Source organism: Halichoerus grypus, chromosome 9 (genome assembly GCF_964656455.1).
Source record: "Halichoerus grypus chromosome 9, mHalGry1.hap1.1, whole genome shotgun sequence".
In the NCBI taxonomy this organism is placed as follows: domain Eukaryota; kingdom Metazoa; phylum Chordata; class Mammalia; order Carnivora; family Phocidae; genus Halichoerus; species Halichoerus grypus.
The window spans coordinates 51,191,286-51,210,785 of NC_135720.1; the positions used below are offsets into that span (position 1 = coordinate 51,191,286).

Sequence of the window (19,500 nt, forward strand, 5' to 3'; positions counted from 1 at the left end):
GCTTGGCTCCTTGGGGGTGCACAAGCTCCCTTATCTGTCCACTTATCTACATAGGCTTGTTCTACTCGAAGATGCAATTTCTCGATCCTTGAAGTCTTCCAAATGATAAAGAAATGTATTAAACTAATTTCTGCATGTCTTCTGAGGGCAATACCTGCCCCATTTTTCGGCCTAATACAAAAGGTTAATCTGAGGATTTATCATTTCTGGCTACAAATTTGAACACATTTTGAAAATAAGAATAATTAAAACTGGCATGGCATCAATGGGAAACTAGACAAGTATCTCAAATATTCACTATGAGTTATAAGAGAATTTAAAGTACATTTAAAAGATCTGGTACCATAATACAATGTGAAAAGAATCTGCAATAAGTGGTAGTAAGATACATGACTGGTAATTTTGGAAAAAATTCAATTTTGAGCCACACTTCATACCCTCCTCTCTCTCTCTCTCTCTCTCTCTCCAGGTAGAATACTAAAGAAGTTAAATATTTTTAAAATGAAATCAAAGCCTTAAGAAATTATAAAAAAGTAAGACATAAAACATGTGGGAAAAGATTTGCTTTCTGGATTTAGGAAGATAGAAGAAATCACAAAGAAAAAGATCAACAGATTTTACTATATGAAAATAAAGTTAAAAAATAAAAAGACAAATTGGGAGAAATATTGCAGAAAATATGGTAGACAAAAGGGTTAAAGTTTTCATTTAAGAGAGCTCATGTAAGTGGATAAGAATGGCATTAGGATTCTAAGAGATAAAGGGAAAGAACAGAAGAGTCACAAAAAATACAGCTTGTAACAAGACATTTAGAAGGATATTTAGTCTCAACAAATACCAAGGAAATGAAAATTAACACTGCAATGCCAACTGTTATATATATAGAGAGATTTATTTATTTTTATATAAATATATATAGACATTATATACTTATACCTAATACTGTACAATGTAGTATAATTGGTACTCTTATAAATTATTGGTGGCATTTCAATATGCCAACTTGCATCCAAAGACTTAAACTTTGTTTCAGTAATTCCACTTCTAAGAATGTATTGAAAGGAATTGATTTAAAATATGGAAAAATCTGTAAGCATGGAGATGTACCTCATAACATTTTAAATAATTATGAAAAATTAGGAACTACTTGAATGTCCAACAATAGGGAAATAGTTGGATAAGTTATGATTCATCCCTTAAGGGAATTATACTCATAAAGGTTGAGTATAAAGACTAGTTAGCAATATGGAAAAATATATAATACAATGTTAACTGAGGAAAACAGGGGATAGGATATGAAGGATATGATTATAACTATGTAAAACATGCATTTGAAGAAGACTTGAATTCAGAAAAAATAATTATTGTGAATGCATTTGAGTGATTATATTTAGGGTAATTTTTTTTTTTTGCTTTCTTCTTTTGCTAAAATTCTTATTATTTTGATCAATTTAAAACTAATTAAAGTAAAATAAAATTTTAGTTTGGGCAAGAGGGAATAGGAGGCCAAGGCAGACACATGGAAGGGATATTTTTGGCAGCTGGGGCCCTTGAAAGTTCCTTCATCATTCAGCATGTACCCACACAGAGTAAGGTCAAATTGGAACCCCAGGCTCAATTGTGATAGCCTTAACAGAAAAAGAAAAGAATTAAAATCTAACTACAAATACCATGTAAATCATTAGGCCACAGTTTGAGCCATAGGACATCAGAGTTGAAATGGGCTTTAGAGACCATCAAGCTCACTTCCACCCCCCCTCCCCTCAAATACACAAACATAATGTTAGAAAATAGGAAAGGGAAGCTCAGAGAGGCTAAGAGACCTGTTAGAGTCACACAGGAAATTAATGGCAGGGCTGAACTTGAGTCCAGGTCCCTGACTCCTCACTTAGCCCTCTCTCTCCTCTACCAGATCTCAGCTCAGGACAAAAAGAGGGAATTTCAGGAAGAGTCTCAGTGGAAATAAAATATATAACTTTTAATTAAAAATGTATGTTGTTAAAATATATATATATATTATATATATATATTTATATGTAAAATAAGCCAAAAAACATTTCCCACATACCTATGTACATCTCCCTTCTAATTGTAGCAGTATCCTGATAAAGAGGAAACTTTAACCAAAAATGAAAAAAGAATTACATAAAAATGTTGGCAAAGCCTAGGACTATGATCTGTCTCTGGCCAAACAGGGGAGGAACAGAGCCAAACAGAAAAACAAAGCTAAGTAGTAACATCTGGGTGGAAACATTCTCTTTGCCAAGGAACGCCCCCTCCCCGACCCTCTTCAGAGAACCTACATCTCTCTGGAGCTGAGTGCTGTACCAGGACTCGGGCCTGGCTGGTGTGAGCCACACATCCAGGGCCAGCTGCAGCACACGTCTCTCCAGCAAGGTGAGGCTGCTGACGGATGTGGGTCTGCAGGTGTGGCGGGCCTCCCGGAGGAGGTACTCAAGGGATCGGGGGATGAGTGATGCGAGACCCAGGGAAGGGTGGAACTCCAGCAGATAAATGTTTTTCAAAGCTGGGCTTAAAAAGAGAATCCATCAATGACAATTTTACACAATGAAGAACTTAATTTATTTCAAAAGATATTTGAATTTTTCATTTTTTAAAACCAATAAAACAGCTGCTATAATCCAGGGCATTATAAAAAACTGGGAGTTCAAAGGGACCAAAGAGGCCATCCAGACTCCACCAGATTATACAACATGCTCTTTGCTTTAACATGAACCCCTTTAAAATTGGAAGCTGTAAGAGTTTATTCCTAAAAGTCCAATCTGATTCTTAAACTCTATACGGCAAACCTGTAAGCATTCCAGTAATCGGCATTTAGTCAAATATTTGAAAACAAAATAACTTAAAATTGAAAATATAACTTAAAAATAAAAATATTAAACAAATAATTTCCATGATTGGTTTCTATTTTTTCCCTGAGTCTTTACCCTTTTCCCCAAAAATGGTAATAAACAGAGACAAATTTTAAACTCTGTACACAACTGCTAGAATCATTCATGTTTGCCATAAGAATGTTCTATTTTATAAATGGATGAGACCGGAAATGAGAAAATGCTTGTCTGTCAGTATTCCTTTGAAAAGAGAGGATACAGCACAAGTCAAGGGCCTTTTTCTACCTACATCGAACTAAAGAGCATAAATAACTTCTTAAACCTAGGCAAATGGGTTTTTCTTTGTTCTAAATCTTAAAAAATACAACCCTAAGGTTAGAAAGGAATCTCATCAAGCAAATAACATTTGCTTTTGAGACTATTCTGACAGGCCTTGGTATCCATATAATCCTAGCATGTTCTGCCAAAAAACCATTTCCTGAACAGTAGAGTCTTCCATACAGAGTCAGCCGCACACACACACAGCTGATGTCTCAAGCTCATTACAGTGAAGAAATCAGTCCTGAAAAAGGTCTGTGGAGAACATGCTGTCTTGTGCCTGGAACTCCCAGGGCTCTTTCTCAAGGGATAAGGTTAAATGTAAGCTAGGAAATCCCACGGCATCCTGCTGGTCCCCAGGAGGATTTCATAGCCAGTGTGGCAATGTCCTACTGAAAGTGTGCACTTGACAGGAGTGCAGGGCCATGCCTCTGTTGTTCACAACCGTGTCCTCACCTCCTAGCACAGTGCCTGGGGCCTGTAGCTGCTCAACAGATACTTGTTACATGTTGAAAGGAGCTGGACAATTTCTCTACCCATTTGAAGATAAGCCTGGGGCTTGTCACCCACTTGCCGGTTCCCTCACTACCCTTAAAGGCTGGGAAGGAATGGGGGTTCAAACTACATGTCAAGGGGGTGACTTAAAGTATGAACCTTCTCTGAGTGATCTCGGGAAATTTAATTTGCTCCTTAAAGGGGTAGGGGTCACAAGGTGAGTCTGCAGAAACCTTTTTGGTGACACTTACTAGAATAAATAGATTTCTTCTTAAGAAACTTTTAAGCACATCCGAGTGTCATATACATTGGCTTATGTGGCACCTCTGATTAAACCCTCTGATGGCATTTTAAGAGTAACTGCTTTTTTTTTTTTTAATAGAACTTCTCAAGAGAATACAGATTCTACACCTGGTGATATAACTTTAATTCTAGCCTCCTATTCTTTATTACTTACAAAGCAAATGGATACTGAGTATGCAAGAAAATCCCTCTTCTGGGGCTTTTATATCTACTTCACTCATCTTCCCAAATACTTGAGAGGTACTTTATAGAAGAGTATTTAAACTTAACACCATACCCTTAACTTATCTAAAAGATTAAATGTAAAATGTCTGAAGACAATGTCACCATACCAGCTATTGTTGATGGAAACAAGTTGTTTGCAAATTATGTCAAGGGGAAGTCCAAAGTTACTGCTATCATCCGGACGGCCTTCCTGCCAAAGCCTCTGGACATACTCCCGCTGACACTCTATCTAAAAATGTAGCATAAAAGTTAAAATTAGAAAAGTTAAACTTGCCCATGGATGTGAATTATGAGCCCTAGTATGAGAAGAACAGCAGTCCTTTGCGTCCCTTCATTACTTGACTAATTTTCACCCAGACACGGTTTTGAGGATCCACTTACACGAAGACACACTGTCTCTCAGTCTGAGCCAAGGGTCAGCCAATAAAAGCAAAGGCGACCAAATTCAGACAATCTTAAGAGGCATAGGAAAACTTCTTTCTGTCAAATAATGGACTACAAGGGAAAACTTCTAACCAGGTCTAGGGTAAATGCACTGCAACAGTCTATCTCCTGCTTACTTCCTGCCCCTGGCTTTTCCCCCAGAGGACAGACACGTAATTTTTTCCTTCAGTGTCCTAAAAATAGCCACAAAAAAATAATAAACATAACTTTATACATTAATGGCTTGTAAAGGGGTATGTTTCATCCTCCTTTCAATACCAATAAACTCGATCATCTAGTGAAAATAAGTTTTCTATTTTTTGTGGACCATTAAATGTAATTAGGGTTGGAAACTTCCTTTAAAGACCATAGTTATGCTTGGAATTCAACGATGCAAATGAGCTTACAAATAAACATGCTGTACATGCTGCCCTAGAAAACCTGGATTCTGAATGCGCAATGAAAGGAAAACACTTTTCAGTTCTGGCCTGGGTTTTCCATCGTCTTCTCGCATGTAATATTTTAAAATCCAATTGTACTTACGTGCTGATTGAGGATGCCCCTCACGAGCTGCAAGTGAAGCCTCAGACAGGTGCATTCATCTCGGTAGGCCTTAATGAAGTAAGGGTGGCTGAAATCAAACCTTGGGCGCCTGTGCATGATGTCAGTGATCACTTGTGCTAAGGCAAACCTCTCCTCAGGGTCCAGAACATGCTGGTAGGCTTCAAAGTAACAGTCAAGAAGCTGCAAATAAGGTTTATAGTCAGGGAACAGTAGAGGCAGCCCTAGGCTCCAGCAAAGAGAGGTGAGCCTCCCATCCCCCATGCTTTGGAAAGCCCTGGAGCATCAGCAGGAGAGAGATGGCTCAGACCCTCCGGGTACCAGCCTGGTGCAGGCAGCTGCATTACCAGGGCAACCCAAGGGTCACTAGTAAACCCAGAGGTAGGGAGGGCAAAGGAAGGAACACTAGTTTTGCCTGTGTCTCCTCTTCCTCTGCTCTCCACAAATAAAAGGGGGGTTATATAATGAATAATATAACATCTAATAGTTATAAGTTCCAATGAGACAGTGCATGCAACGCCACTTCATCAAATATATTTATCTGCAACACCCTTCTCCGAAGACTCATTCTCCCGCTCCCATTTTACTCCATCACCAAACGTAGGCACGTGGCTTCTTCTCCTCTTTTTTTTTTTTTTTTTTAGTATTTTTATTTATTTGAGAGAGTGAACGACAGAAAGGGTAGGCAGGTGGCTTCCTTCCCTCTTTTTAAAAAAATATTTTTATTGGGGCACCTGGGTGGCTCAGTCATTAAGCGTCTGCCTTTGGCTCAGGTCATGATCCCAGGGTCCTGGGATGGAGCCCCGCATCAGGCTCCCTGCTCCGAGGGAAGCCTGCTTCTCCCTCTCCCACTCCCCCTGCTTGTGTTCCCTCTCTCGCTGTGTCTCTCTCTGTCAAATAAATAAAATCTTAAAAAATATATATTTTTATTTATTTGAGAGAGAGTGAGCGAGACAGAGAGAGAGCAAGCGCACAAGCCGGGGGCAGGGGAGAGGCAGAAGGAGAGGGAGAAGCGGGCTCCCTGCTCGGCGGGTGCGGGACTAGATCCCAGGACCCCAGGATCATGACCTGAGCCAAAGGCAGACGCTTAACGACTGAGCCACCCAGGCGACCCTCCTCCCCTCTTCTTATCCTCAGCTCCATTTCTGACCCCTTTTCTTTAATAGTCTGCCCAAATTTCACCTAGAAATGATAGGGCGTGGTAGAATGGAAGGCTGAGGTGAAAGTCCCCTAACTACAAAGGCATTTATCCCAGACAGGACTCTATTAGGAAGGGCTTCATGTACAGAACTCTCAAAGGCATCGAGGGAGTTTCTCTTCTAGTGGAGGTCACAAACCTTTTCTAAAAACCAAAGAAAGCTCCCAGACACTAACCCAGTAACCATTGAAGAGGGTTCTCAGTGTGGGAATTCAGAGAAAGATGCTCTTTATTTTGCTTTTACATTTGTCTGTGACCTTAAGAATTTATGTTCTGTGTATAAATTCTGTTTTTGTGTAATTAGTCATGGTGCTAATCGGAAAAATGCTCTTCAGAGATCACTGGGCTGGAATCCCAAACAGGGACCTAAGGGCAAGATAAGCAGTTCTGAACAATGTAACTACTGTTCAGGCCTGTCCCACATTATATCAAATACATTAAGATGTGCTCACATCCCAATCAAATTCTTTCCTGTAAAAATGTTAAATGATATTCATAATTTTGCTTTTCAAGTTATTTGGCTACGAGCGACACACTGAATTAGTGATTGGCTCTGATTTCTGGGCAGTATATACTCAGAGGTTCTTATGAAGTGAGGAGATCTGAGCTATACATTTTCAAATGCAATGAGAGGTTTGTAAGTGCTCAGTTACAATGTTTTTACATTTTACTGACATGTAATTAAGCATTTATTGATAACAATTTTGTATTTTCTTTTCATATTTCGGAGTAATGCATGTGTTTTTCCTCAAATTGCAAACATGTTCAGTGGTACCTGCAAAGCTCTTAGATCCTAAACACTGAGTCCACATTGCCTGATGGATAAATCGGCTCTGACTGGAAGCTTCTGAGGCTTTATTCCATTCATTTCACAACAGAACAAATTCCTTTCCTCTGCGGATCTAATCCAACACATCCTCCCTCCAGGGTTTAGATCAAGAGGTCCCTCCCCAGTCCTCTTTCACTAGCTCCTCTTATGGAGGCTTTACTCTTCTGGAAGGTGTCAGCTGCCATTGTAGCCTTATCACCAAAGTCACATAGGCTTGCCCAGTGTGTGCATTTAATTGGCAGCAAGGAGTGAATTGTTGAGGTTGCAATTTCTACCAACCTGACAGCCTAGCACACTCTGACGTGCATCAGAGAAAGAGTGTGTCTTGTTTCCTTGGGTGTTGGTCTTCCCAGTGGCTTGAGGCCAGGAAATCAGCCCTCATCTTAACAAACTAAGAAATTTCCTAAAAGGAGATAAAAAGCCCCTCTCTTTGTGTGGAGTCCAGAGCTAAGAATGCAAACCCAGAAAGAACTGAGAAGGTGCAAGCACCACTTGAATACAGACGGCAACAGTGCGGGAGGCAAAGGGGAGTAAAGGACCCACGTGGCAGGAAAAGCCAGGAGTGTCTCCATCTTGCCATTCATGGCTTCCAAGGCTCCCAAAAGAGGTAAACACTCGAGAATCAATAGCAGACCAGGAATCAAATGCTGCCTTATTAACAGATGTCCAGTATCTGGCCTTCAATGCTAAAGCACAAGGACGGAGAGCCTCGGGCACTTTATTTAGCATCGGGTTTTGCAGGATACTCTTTGGGAAACATTGGTCTAAGGGACCTTAGGTCAACCTTAGCACAAAAAGGAAAACACTAAAGGAGGCCAAAAGCTCAGAACACACAACTCGCTCCACAGGTTAGAAACTCACATATCTCAGAGTGCGAAATGAAGGAAGGTGGAGATTGCCAGGCCTTTAAGTGAGTCCCAGGGAAAATGAAGCAAGCAGGGTGGTCTAAATTACCTGTTCCCTCCGCTGAGCTCTACTCTAGAATAGCATTCAATTATTAAATAGTAGAAGACAAAGCAGAAATGAAGGAGTGATGGGTAAGACGGGTGTCACTCAATAGCCTAGGGGGGGAGATTAGGAAAGAAACAATCACTTCCCTAAATCATTCTGGACTAACTTGAACCTTTTTGACTGGGCCAAGGCAATCCGAGGAGCCGGTTTATAGTATTTGTATGCCTTGACCTGTTTTTTTTGTACAAAGAGTCCTATTGTTTGGCTATTTGGCAGAAGTTCATGGGGGAGGGTTCTTGCCAGTGATTTCAATCTGCTGATACCAGGTTGCAGAGGTTGGCACTAAAATGCCAAGCTCACTTGTGTTGTTCATAGGATTGCCCAATTTAACAAAAAACATACAGGTCATCTAGTACATTTGAATTTCTGATAAACAACAACTTTTTTAGTATAATTATGTCCCAGATATTGTCATATTTTACTTGGCAGCCCTAGCTTCTGAAAAGGTAAAAAGTGGCTCTCTTTTTACACTGAGAAGCCTTTCCAAGCATTGGCCTCGACCTCGAGATGCTCTCAGATGGGCCCTTGCATAATTTTATTATTAATTCTTTCCCAACAGGGGTAAGACCATGATCTTTCCGCCTTACAAGTTCTATTTATGATCTGTTTGCTAACTGGCCCATTTCCATTTAAACTCTGGGCTGGTATTTGTCTAAGAAATCTTCCTAGCCTGTCAAATGTCACCTGTGTGTGTCAAGGGCCAACTCTCAGGCAAAATAATATGTGGTACACACTGACGGGAGGTCTCAAATATTGGAGAAAATAGAAAAAAAAAGTCAAAATGAATAATCTCAAACCTGACTGTGTTCGTATTATTTTTACCTCAAACTTTTTATATTTCTGAGACTTAAGAAACTTAAAAAAATAGCATTTTAGGTCAAATGAAAGTGCAAAACAGAAAATCAATGCTAGGCACAATTTGTCACAGATTTTTTTTTTTTTTTTTTTTTAGTGCTCCAAACACTAATTCAAACTACCCCGAAAATGTGTCCTCTGGTGGCTGTAGACAGAATGAGCATTTGGGGCACGTGTCACTTAGCGGCCCGTACAGCTGACGCCTGGCTTCTCTGAGAGTTCCTTAATCCACTTAAATTCACATCAGCTCTAGTTTTATGAACATTTATACATAATATGGTTACTTTAAGGATTTAAGACAACCCAGTGTGTTTGAGCAATTCTTAACTCTAGTGATTCCAATATATTTAACAATCAAAAACAGCTGAGCAAACTTGGCAGGAGAATCAGTACTGGGAGAAATCAATTGTACTCTAGATAAAAATACGGTTTATCCATTAAAAATAGGCTCTTTTGACAGAATTTCTGATTTAGAAGGCCACATTGTACAGTTTGGGCACAGATAGCTCGGTTTCTATAGAGAACTTATTGTCAGGGTGAGAAAGGAGGGAGACATTTTCAATGTTTTTTTTTTAAAGATTTTATTTATTTATTTGACAGAGAGAGAGACAGCGAGAGCAGGAACACAAGCAGGGGGGAGTGGGAGAAGGAGAAGCAGGCTTCCCGCCGAGCAGGGAACCCGATGTGGGGCTCAATCCCAGGACCCTGGGATCATGACCTGAGCCGAAGGCAGACGCTTAACAACTGAGCCACCCAGGCGCCCCAATGATTTTTTTTTTTTTTTTAAGTTAAAATAATTTCATTTACCGTAGAAGAAACTAGTGGACAGCCCTGGTAGCTTAGCACAGAATGAAGCATGGGCCAAAGTGTAGAGAAATCGGTTTGTTTTTCAGTCCTCTTTGCCCTTCTATTCTTCTATTGCCATTGAGTCCTGTCCGGGGCCTCCATAGGAGGCCTAGGAGCACTGAAAGGGAAGGCGGGGAGAGAGAGTCCAGAAAAGGGGGGCTGTTTAAAACTCATGTCTGGACCCACAAACTTGTTGAGTTTAGGGATTCTGTCTTATTTACCTTTAATGTAGCCTTTTCAATTATTACACTCTGAGTCTAGATCTCTCACTTAGTTGATCAAAGTTTCTAATTGGCAGATCAAGGTTGCAGATGCAAACTCTGTAAAGGCCAGTTCCCCTTGAAAAGAGGAACAGTATTCAAAGCCCAAGACTCCCACCCTTTAAGCCCAGCCAGGTGTTTTCAAAAACTGGGTGACCTACATCTCTATGAGTAATAGACCAGAAAGTCGACGAAATGGTAAACCATCTAATCTACTAGAAAAACAGTTCAAAGAAAACATTTCCACTTCCCCATCTTCTGACCACATCATAGTGCGCTGTAAGCTGGCTTCCACCCCCATACCTCTTCTGAGAGTCCTATGAAGCTGGCAATGACCCTGGTGACTGACCCCACTGCCTGGTGTTTAGGCGTCATCTTTCTTGATGTTTCGCTGCACTCCACACTAGTAACTATCCTCTCCTAATTAAAATGGTTTTTTTTCCCCCTAGTGGCTTTCATCACACTATTCCTTCCTTTTTTTCTCCGGTTTCTTTGGCTTCCTCTTACTCCTGTCGTGGATTCTTGTTCAAGGACCTTCCCCTACAATTTAAGTGTTACCCAGGGCTGCATCTCAGACATCTCTGGCTTTTCCTAGTCATCTGATTCATTACTGGGTTCAATGTTCACTCTCATACCTCAGCTCATACCTGCTCCTGACCTTCAAAGCTCCAGCTCCCACAAAACAGTCACACCTGTTTTAGCAAGCTCTCCTCCCATGCTTGTTGCCACAGACCCAGCACTATCTTCCCCTCTACAGTGCCCCTCCTCCTGCATTCCATTTCAGTTAGTAGCCTCCTCCCTGACCCTGAGAAAGTCATTTTTAATTCCTTACTCTCACCCCACCATCCAGTCTTCAAATCCTGCCATGTCCACTTCTGCAAAGACTTCTCGAGTTTACCCCTCCCTCCTGTTCTGACTCTTCCATCCTTGGTGTAGGTCCCCTCCTACCTCTCCGGGTCACTGTTGCAATAAGGGCACTTGTTCTCTGCAGGAGCTCTATCCAATCCATTCTCCACACTAATACCCGAGCAGCTGTTGAAAACAGAGCCACGATCGTATTTCTCCCTTCCTGAAACTCACCAGTGGCTCTTCTTTGCTTATAAAATACACTGTAAATGTAGCATGGATTAGCAGGCCTTTCACAGCTGCACCCAAGCACATAGTCAGCTCGTTTCTCATCATGCCTTTAGCGCCTAGTCATACTAGCCTTCTTGTTCCCCAAACTCGCCATCCCCATTTTATACCTCCCTGACATCGCTAATGCAGTTTCCTCCACTTAAGAATTTTTTCCTTCTCTGACCGACAACATCTTCCTCACCTCTTAGGAACAGGATTAAATATCTTCTCCTCTGAGAAGATTTGCCAACATTGCCTTTACTCCGATAGCCCCCCACAGGGCAAATCGCTCCCTCCACTGTGGTCTCCGGGGATCTTGCATGTGCCTCAGTTGTAAGCTGTTAGTCACTGGGTTGTAATTTTTACTTAAGAGATTGGATCAACTTCTATAGACTAGAAATTCCTTAAAGACAGATTATCTTCTCCTATTTATCCATAGGTTCCTAATGTCTGGAATAGTACCTGGTGCAGAGTAAATACTTAATGTTTGATGAATAAACTCCTAACAATTGGTGATCATCAGAGGGGTTCATAATCCATGCCAAAGACACAAATGAAGAGCAGTGTTTCATTTATTACTAGGATATAAGCCATTGATGATATGATGATGAATTTAGCAAACTTCTGTTTCATTGCTTTAAACTTACCCTCAGAACTTGCTGCACTGAGCACATACCTTGCCCAACTGCTTGCCCCCCGTGTGGTGTATTTCTAAAGACTCTAATAAGGTCAGTTTGTGTTTCACAGAGTGAGGTTTGTCCCTGACAGGACAATGAATGTGAATGGAACCATCACGCATTCTCACTAAACACACACATAAAAGCCTAAATTATACAGCCCTCTAACAAATTATGCCTGTAAGATAAAGAGGTATCCTTCCCATTGTATTTTTTATTAAAAGGAACCACAGTAAAGAAAATAAAATGTATTATTCACATCCTTACAACTAGCTGAGACGATTTAAATAAAATAATTATTTACTTTATTAGGAGCCTAATAGACCCCTAAAAGACCCACTGAGTTTTTTCGTTTTTGTTTTTTCAATACTGGGTTTTGTAAGAATGTTTAACAGATGTTTTGTTTTCTAGGGAAAAATACCTGGCGCTTGTTTTCTAGAAGGGCTGCTTCCCAAGTCCACATGTCATACAGCACAGCAAATCTATCCACACTCGCATGGGCCCATCCCCAGTCCTGGCCAGTATTTGACTCGTTGCCCTCTTTGTGACCTGGGAGAGAAGGGGATGAGAATGACCAGAGACAGGCCTTTCCACAAAGCTATTCTTATTAGAAAAGCAGCCCTTCAACTGTCAGCTCCATCTCAGGAATGAAAACACTGATTCAGTCACAGGGATTCCTAAGAATCAGCTGGAGAGCCATTGGCAAAGACTGGGACATACTTGTTGACTTCTAAGTCAGTAGAGGTTTTTGTTTTTACTCTTTAATTTTAGTTTTAAAGACTAATTTTAGAAATGTAACCAAAATTCAGTTAATACGAAATCTTCACTAAAATGTCCTCAGACCTATAATTTAAAGGCAAAACATACATTTCTCCTTCTCTAAAAACAGGTCCTCGGTGGTTTAACAATAAACCCAGTTTAACCTGCTATTTCAAGTGATGCTAGCCAAGGAAAAACTCTTTTGAGAAGTTTCTAAGATATTCCTTAATTATGTTAATTATTAACTGAAATCAACAAAGGTAATCATTGTCATTATTCTGCTAAAATATTTTCCCACTACATTAATGTTAACTTTCAGTATCAGCATGATTGTTGCTTTTAATTTTTGAGTGGTCTATTTCAGAACGAAATATCAAAAAAGAAGGAAATTTTCAGGGACTGAACTTTGAGTTCAGGAATTATCACATATATGATGGGTACTGAACAAGAGAAAGACTTTGATCAGGAATTTCCCTAGCAGCAGTTGGGAAATCATTTCACAATGGATGACTACATACTTCCTAGCTCAGTTGAAGGATGCTGTGTGGCTAACGACTACTGACTGTTTCAATCAAATTAAATTCTTAGCAGCTTGAAATGGTTGCATGGGATTACAAATGAATATCGATAGAAACGATGCATTAGTATGTAGAATAACCAGTAAAGATAAAAGCCAAAAGCCGAAATTAAATGCTGTAGAATGTTGGATGCCATCACTGCATCCCATGATTCAGACACCCAGGGGTCTGTGGCGAAGAGGAGTTCAAGCCAACGTTAAGTTAATTCTGCCTGGCTCAGAAAGGTTAATTGTCAAACGTTCTTTGAGCAGCATTTTATATCAATATGAAAATGAATGATTCTTCATTACTATCTACATAATTACAAAATAGCACAAACCCTTGCTAAATTTCCCTTTAGGTGTTGCAATATCTCTAGAAACTTTAAGCTCTTTCCAAATATAATGCTGGTGTTGTCACATTATTCCAAAAGGATTATTCTTTCCTCACCTATTTCTAAAATTGGATACATTTGAGTGGTGCCAAAAGGAAGTAGAGAATACATATTATAGGTTATTTGATTACCCTGAGTAATGATTTCTCCCTTTGGTGCTTATCTGGCATTTTTCTACCCAGAACTTCTTGCGTCCTGGTGGTTTTTTGTCAGGAACCCAGGGATGTGTCTGCTTCTAACTGCTGTCTGCCCAAGGTCAATCACTTTTTTTTTTGTCACTTAGGGGAAAAAAATCATTACCTTCACTTGCTTACTTTGCTTCCCTCAGGGCCCGGCATGACACCGCTTGCACCCAGTGAGTAATGCAGAAATGCCACTGAGGAACGAGTAGAGTCTAAACAACAGTAAGAATTATAATTAAGCTTTGAAAGAATAGTTACAGTCTCCAACAAGAAGAGGGACTTGAGCTGGAAACAGAACCATATCTTTTCTAAAGAAGGTGTATATTGCGGAGGTGTAGGTGCTTACTGAATTTTCACATACTCTTGGATATGCATTTATGTTTTGAGGTGGAAGGTGTTAAATGGAGCCCTTAGTGTTTGTTTGTTTGGCTGGTTGATTTTTAAAAAATCTGACTTCTGACCTTTTTCTTTCTCAATGTAATGGCTGGCCACAAGCAGCAGTTCTGCCTCTAGCTCCTTCAGATCATTCAAGGCTTCATCATACATGATATGTACTCCATGCTGGTCCTGCGTGTAGATGGAAGCAGCGCCCATGCTGTAGTAGTCATCCTGGTTCTCCACTTCTGAGAACTCCATGAATTGGACACTGTGGACCTGGGAAAAAGAAAGCCAAACCCAGAAGTTACCGGAAAAGGGAGAGCTATATTTTGCCAGCCCAAATGGCAGGCTTCTGCTCTCATGCAATGGGCTGTCAGCATGGAGCTGTACCTGCCGAATGTATAATGTGCTGCATGTAAAGAAGGAGATATCAGCAAAGAGTGTTGGCAGGGAAGGGTAGTGAGATAGACAAGTAGCTGATTAAGTTTTTTCTGATTAATTCAGGGCTACCTGGAAAAAGGCAGGCAATAGAGCTGAGTGTTATCGGTGTTCTCTGAAGTCAGAGTGCCTGTGTCTCAGGCAAGTCACTCAGCTACTCTTAGCCTCTGTTTCCCCATCCATAACATGGGGACAGTGGAGATACCACAAAGGTTGTTATAGGGAGTATGTGACACTGTGCTGATGAAGCACTTGAGATCTATAAACATTAACTGTTGAAGATTTTTTATTTTAATTATACAAATATTTTAAAAATACATTAATACAGTCTCATGTCTTAGTAATATACTGAATTGAATAGCATCCCCCCAAAATTCATGTCCATCTGAAACCTGTGAATGTGACCAGATATGGAAATGGAGTCTTTGCAGATATATATAGGTTAAGATGAGGTCATACTGGATTAGGGAGGCCCTAATCTAATGACTGATGTTCTTATAGAAAGAGGAAAATGTGGAGATAGATACATGGGGGAGAAGGCCATGTGAGGACGGAGACTGAGATGGGAGTGAGGCATCTACAAGCCAAGGAATGCCATGTAACACCCAGGATTATTAGCAAGGACCAGATGCTAGGAGAGACAAGGAAGGAACTTCTCCTGGAGACTTCAGAGGGAGCATGGCCCTGCTGACACCTTGATTTTGGGCATGTGACAACTAGAACTATGACAGAATAAAGTTCTCTGCCAGTTGTTATGAGCCTCTCACTTTGTGGTGTTTTGATATGACAGCTCTAGAAAACTAATGTAAGTAATCTGGGTATTCCAATCACACTTTTTCTTAAATGACTGAGGAATTATTGCATACTGAGAATCATTATTCTAATAATAATTCTCATAATTCCAAACTTCACCCTTGCCAAGACTCTGAATTCACCCCCATCCCATGCCTGGCCTTCACTCTGTCTCAGCAGAAGCCCCCCACCACTTGTCCACCCCCGCCCCCATAAAGCCACTGCACCCACACCTCTCTCCTCCTGCTTCCTCCTGTACTATAGGGAATGACTCTGCTCTCCTTCTCTGTGGCCATTCCATCCCACCTCTGAAGCATCCCTTCTCCTTCTTGGATACCCAATTCCTCTCAACCAGCTATTTCTCAAATGACACTGAAACATGCTCACATCCCTCTTGCCCCTCCCCAGGTCCCATCTTTGGTCTCTCCTCCTCCTTATGATCCAACTCCCAAGATGGGATCTGCATTCACTGTCCCTGTTTCCTCACCTCCTACTCCTCACTCATTCCCATCCAGCTCCTATCTCCATCAAAACAAACCACTTTCACTAAGAAAAACAGTGATCTTTTCTCCACATCCAGCAGACTTTCTTTAGTCATCTTATGTAATGTCTCAGGAGCACGTGACACATGCTCTCCCTGCTTCTTGACTCACTCACTTCCCTGGCCTGCTGGGACTCCACATTCTCCTTGCTCTCACCAGCTTTCCAGCCATCCCTGAGGTGTATTTTTCTCTGTCAGGTCATTAAATAGTAGACACACTTAAGCCCCAGTCTTAGGGCCTCATCTTTTCCTCTTATACTCCTTCCTTAGGAGGTAGTACACTTTCACAGCTGAGATTAGGGACCATTTACTCCCTAATTGATAACTGTAATCCAGACCTCCTAGAGCTCTAGACCCACATATCCAATGACCTATTTGCCATCTGTTCCTGGGCATCTCAAAGACCCCTCAAATTTAACATGATCAAATCATGTGGTCTTCTCCCACAAACTTAGGCCATCTCCAACTTCCCCATTTTAGTAAATACCACCACCACCAAGCCACTTCCTCTTGCATGAATCATTCCTGACACCTACTGCCTCACCCTACATGTCCAGTCTATCACTAACTCCTGTCAATTTGACTTCCTATCTCTCAAATCCATCACTTCTCTGCATCTCCACCACCCACCATCCTAGTCCAAGCTGTTATTAGCTTTCACTAGGACAAATCTAGGAGTTTCTAGGTGTAGTTTTCAAGGCTGAGCACAATCTGGCCCCTGCCAACCTCTTGTACCTCATTTCCTTCCACTGTCTCCATACGTCCATCCTGATGGACCTGGGCCTGGCCCTCTTCTGAATGGGCAGAGCTCTTCATGCCTCTGGGCCTTATACATTCTGGCCCTTCCATCCCTCACCTCCTCTTTCCTTGGTAAGAACCTACCCTATCCGAGAGTCCATTCTAATAACACCTCTCTGGAAGCCTTCCTTACAACTCCATGCAGAGCTGAGTGCTTCTCCCCATGACTCGTCTAACTCCATTATAGCACTCAGCTCATGGCCATACTAGACTGTTGGCTCATCTACTCCCACAGGCTGTGAGCCTGTCATTCATTCATCTCTTCATTCACTCATTCATTCCACAAATGTTCTGATCAGTGAATTTACTAGCACTGTTCTAGGCACTAAGGATACAGCAGTAAACAAAATTGGCACAAATCCCTGCCATCATGGAACTCTTTAGTGGAAAGAGACAGACATTAAATATGCCAGATGATTTGGCACTTCCTAGTGCCTTGCTGTTGGGTGGGGCCTAGCTGAAATGCCTTCTTTCCTATTGCGGCCTCCAGGGTTGCTGTTAGAGTCCTCTCTGCCTGTGTCCTACTCTCAAGTGGACACTAAACTTTTCTAAAAAGCCATATCCCTAAGAAACCCCCACCTGTTACTCCATCATGTTAACTGATTCCAGGTGCTAAGAAGAAGGTGTCTTGGGAGACAGGATAACCAAGGCAGAAAAAACTCTCAGCAGAACCTTAACCTCACCTTGTGCTCGGTGGCTGTCCCATGGACATAGTGGTGAGCTCCTATGCCTTGCAAGGTGCCCAAGCCTCCTTTGGCCCTATTTACCCAGGAGCTATCTTCTATGGTAGGGACCAGACTCCCTGCAACCAAGGTAAGGCCTGAAGTGTTGATTGTCAGTGTTCGCTCAACAGATCTGAAGTAGTTCAGAATTCCTAGACAGGTGCGCTGAAACAGAGAAAGAGCAGGTCAGGACCCTGCCCTCTGCTCGCCCCACACAACAGAGTAAAACTGAATGGGGCCCTGGAAGTTGGCAAGTCAACTCCACTGCTGAGAGAGAAACACACCACCCCCCAGAAAGGCCTGATTTTGTGGAAAAATCAGAACAAAGAACAAAGTGTAAAAATGTGTTGCTACTGGAATAGCAGGAAAGCCACCTTGGTAGACAACCAAACATTCCAGATGCCTGAAGCCAGTGTGCCATGCCACCCACATACCTGCAGCTCCCTGATTCGCAGGTGGCGCAGATACAGAAAGGACAAGTAGGTCCCTCTCATCAGGACAGGATCCCTATCACTGGGCCCAGTCCCACCATCCAAACCCAGCAGTTGTAGGGCCATTGCATAGTTGTACCTTTAGCGGACAGGAAAAATAGAATGAATGCTTTTCACCTCAAAGTGGTTCGGAAAATTCATATACACCAAACTGAAGTCATTTTATTTAACTTAAGGGAGTTTCACCAGTAGCTACTTTTTAAAAATGCATTAGATGAAAAATAATTACTCCATATATATAAATATAAAAAGAAATTTCTCTTAGCAATCGCTCTTGTGAAAAACCCAGTCCTAGGGTGAAACGTTAATTTAGTTGTCTGACCTGCTTTAACAGTCTTGCTTTTATTTCAGCTTCAAATATTTTTGAGTTAACATGTAACCCACCTATTAATCAGTCACTCAATTTTCCCCACCGGGTTTAATCCATTTCCTTGAGTCCGCAATAACATGATTTAATTTTACCCTTTCTCTTTTTTCTGCTTGATAGGCTCATCAGCATGTTGGCAGCAACTTATTTGTGCTAGGTAATTTTCATTTTGTTCCATTGAAAGGTCATCTTCCTTCATATTTTCATTCTATCAAAAAAGTAGCATTAGTTGAATTACATAAACATTTGCAATATCATTAACAAAGTCACAGTTGGGTCACCACAAAATTAAATCCCATGATCCAAGGCATCTTTAGATGAACAAGCAGATGAGCATCTGGATCCATTGCAACGTGTCATATGAAAATCTGGATTTCTAAAATAAATTAGAGGCTACTGTTTTTATTATTATTTAGTCTTTGTTTTACAAAACTATTCACAGCTTTTATTATTTTTTTTTTTTAAGATTTTGTTTATTTATTTGAGAGTGACAGAGAGAGAGAACGAGTGTTGGGGAGGGGCAGAGGGAGAGAGAGAGAGAGAGAGAAGCAGACATCAGGAAGCCTGATGCGGGGCTTGATCCCAGGACCTGGAGATCATGACCTGAGCTGAAGGCAGATGCTTAACCGACTGAGCCACACAGATGGCCCTATTCACAGCTTTTAAATACCATCCTCCCACACACACACCTTTTACATGATTCACTTATGAAAAGTTGATACACACATTTGTAGATGTTTGAAACCTTGAATGTCTCTAATCTAGCCTTGTTCCAGGCTGAGAGAGATCAGTGGATTAAATGCCTCTTTCTACTTTTTAGCTATATGATCTAATTATTTAAAGTCTTGATCCTGTTTTCATACTTATAAAATGGCATAATAATAGAAAATAAATTGCTGTGAGAATTAGCACATAGTGATTGGCACCTCACAGGTGCCCAAAACATGCTAGTTCCCTGCCTGCCCATGGACTGCAGGAGTCAGTCAGCCCTGCAGGATCTATCACAGAATTTGTGGTTTATGTTTATTTCTATGGGCATTTTTCCTGTTGTCAATCAGGATGAGGTCACACATGCAGAGTTCTAGGAAAAACTTGAAGAAGGTGATATTGAT

General features: G+C 41.2%; 1 protein-coding gene across 1 annotated transcript in view; it reads right to left on the bottom strand.

The window, feature by feature from the left end:
- LOC144379162 (uncharacterized) overlaps positions 1–18,587 on the bottom strand; it is a 33,551-nt gene extending 14,964 nt beyond the window's left edge. The window contains 8 exon segments of the mRNA XM_078055863.1: positions 2,304–2,532; positions 4,301–4,422; positions 5,160–5,360; positions 12,391–12,518; positions 14,323–14,515; positions 17,492–17,695; positions 17,965–18,100; positions 18,484–18,587. Of these exon segments, the coding sequence (XP_077911989.1) occupies positions 2,304–2,532; positions 4,301–4,422; positions 5,160–5,360; positions 12,391–12,518; positions 14,323–14,515; positions 17,492–17,695; positions 17,965–18,100; positions 18,484–18,587 (1,317 nt within the window).
- Positions 18,588–19,500: the final 913 nt, after the last annotated feature.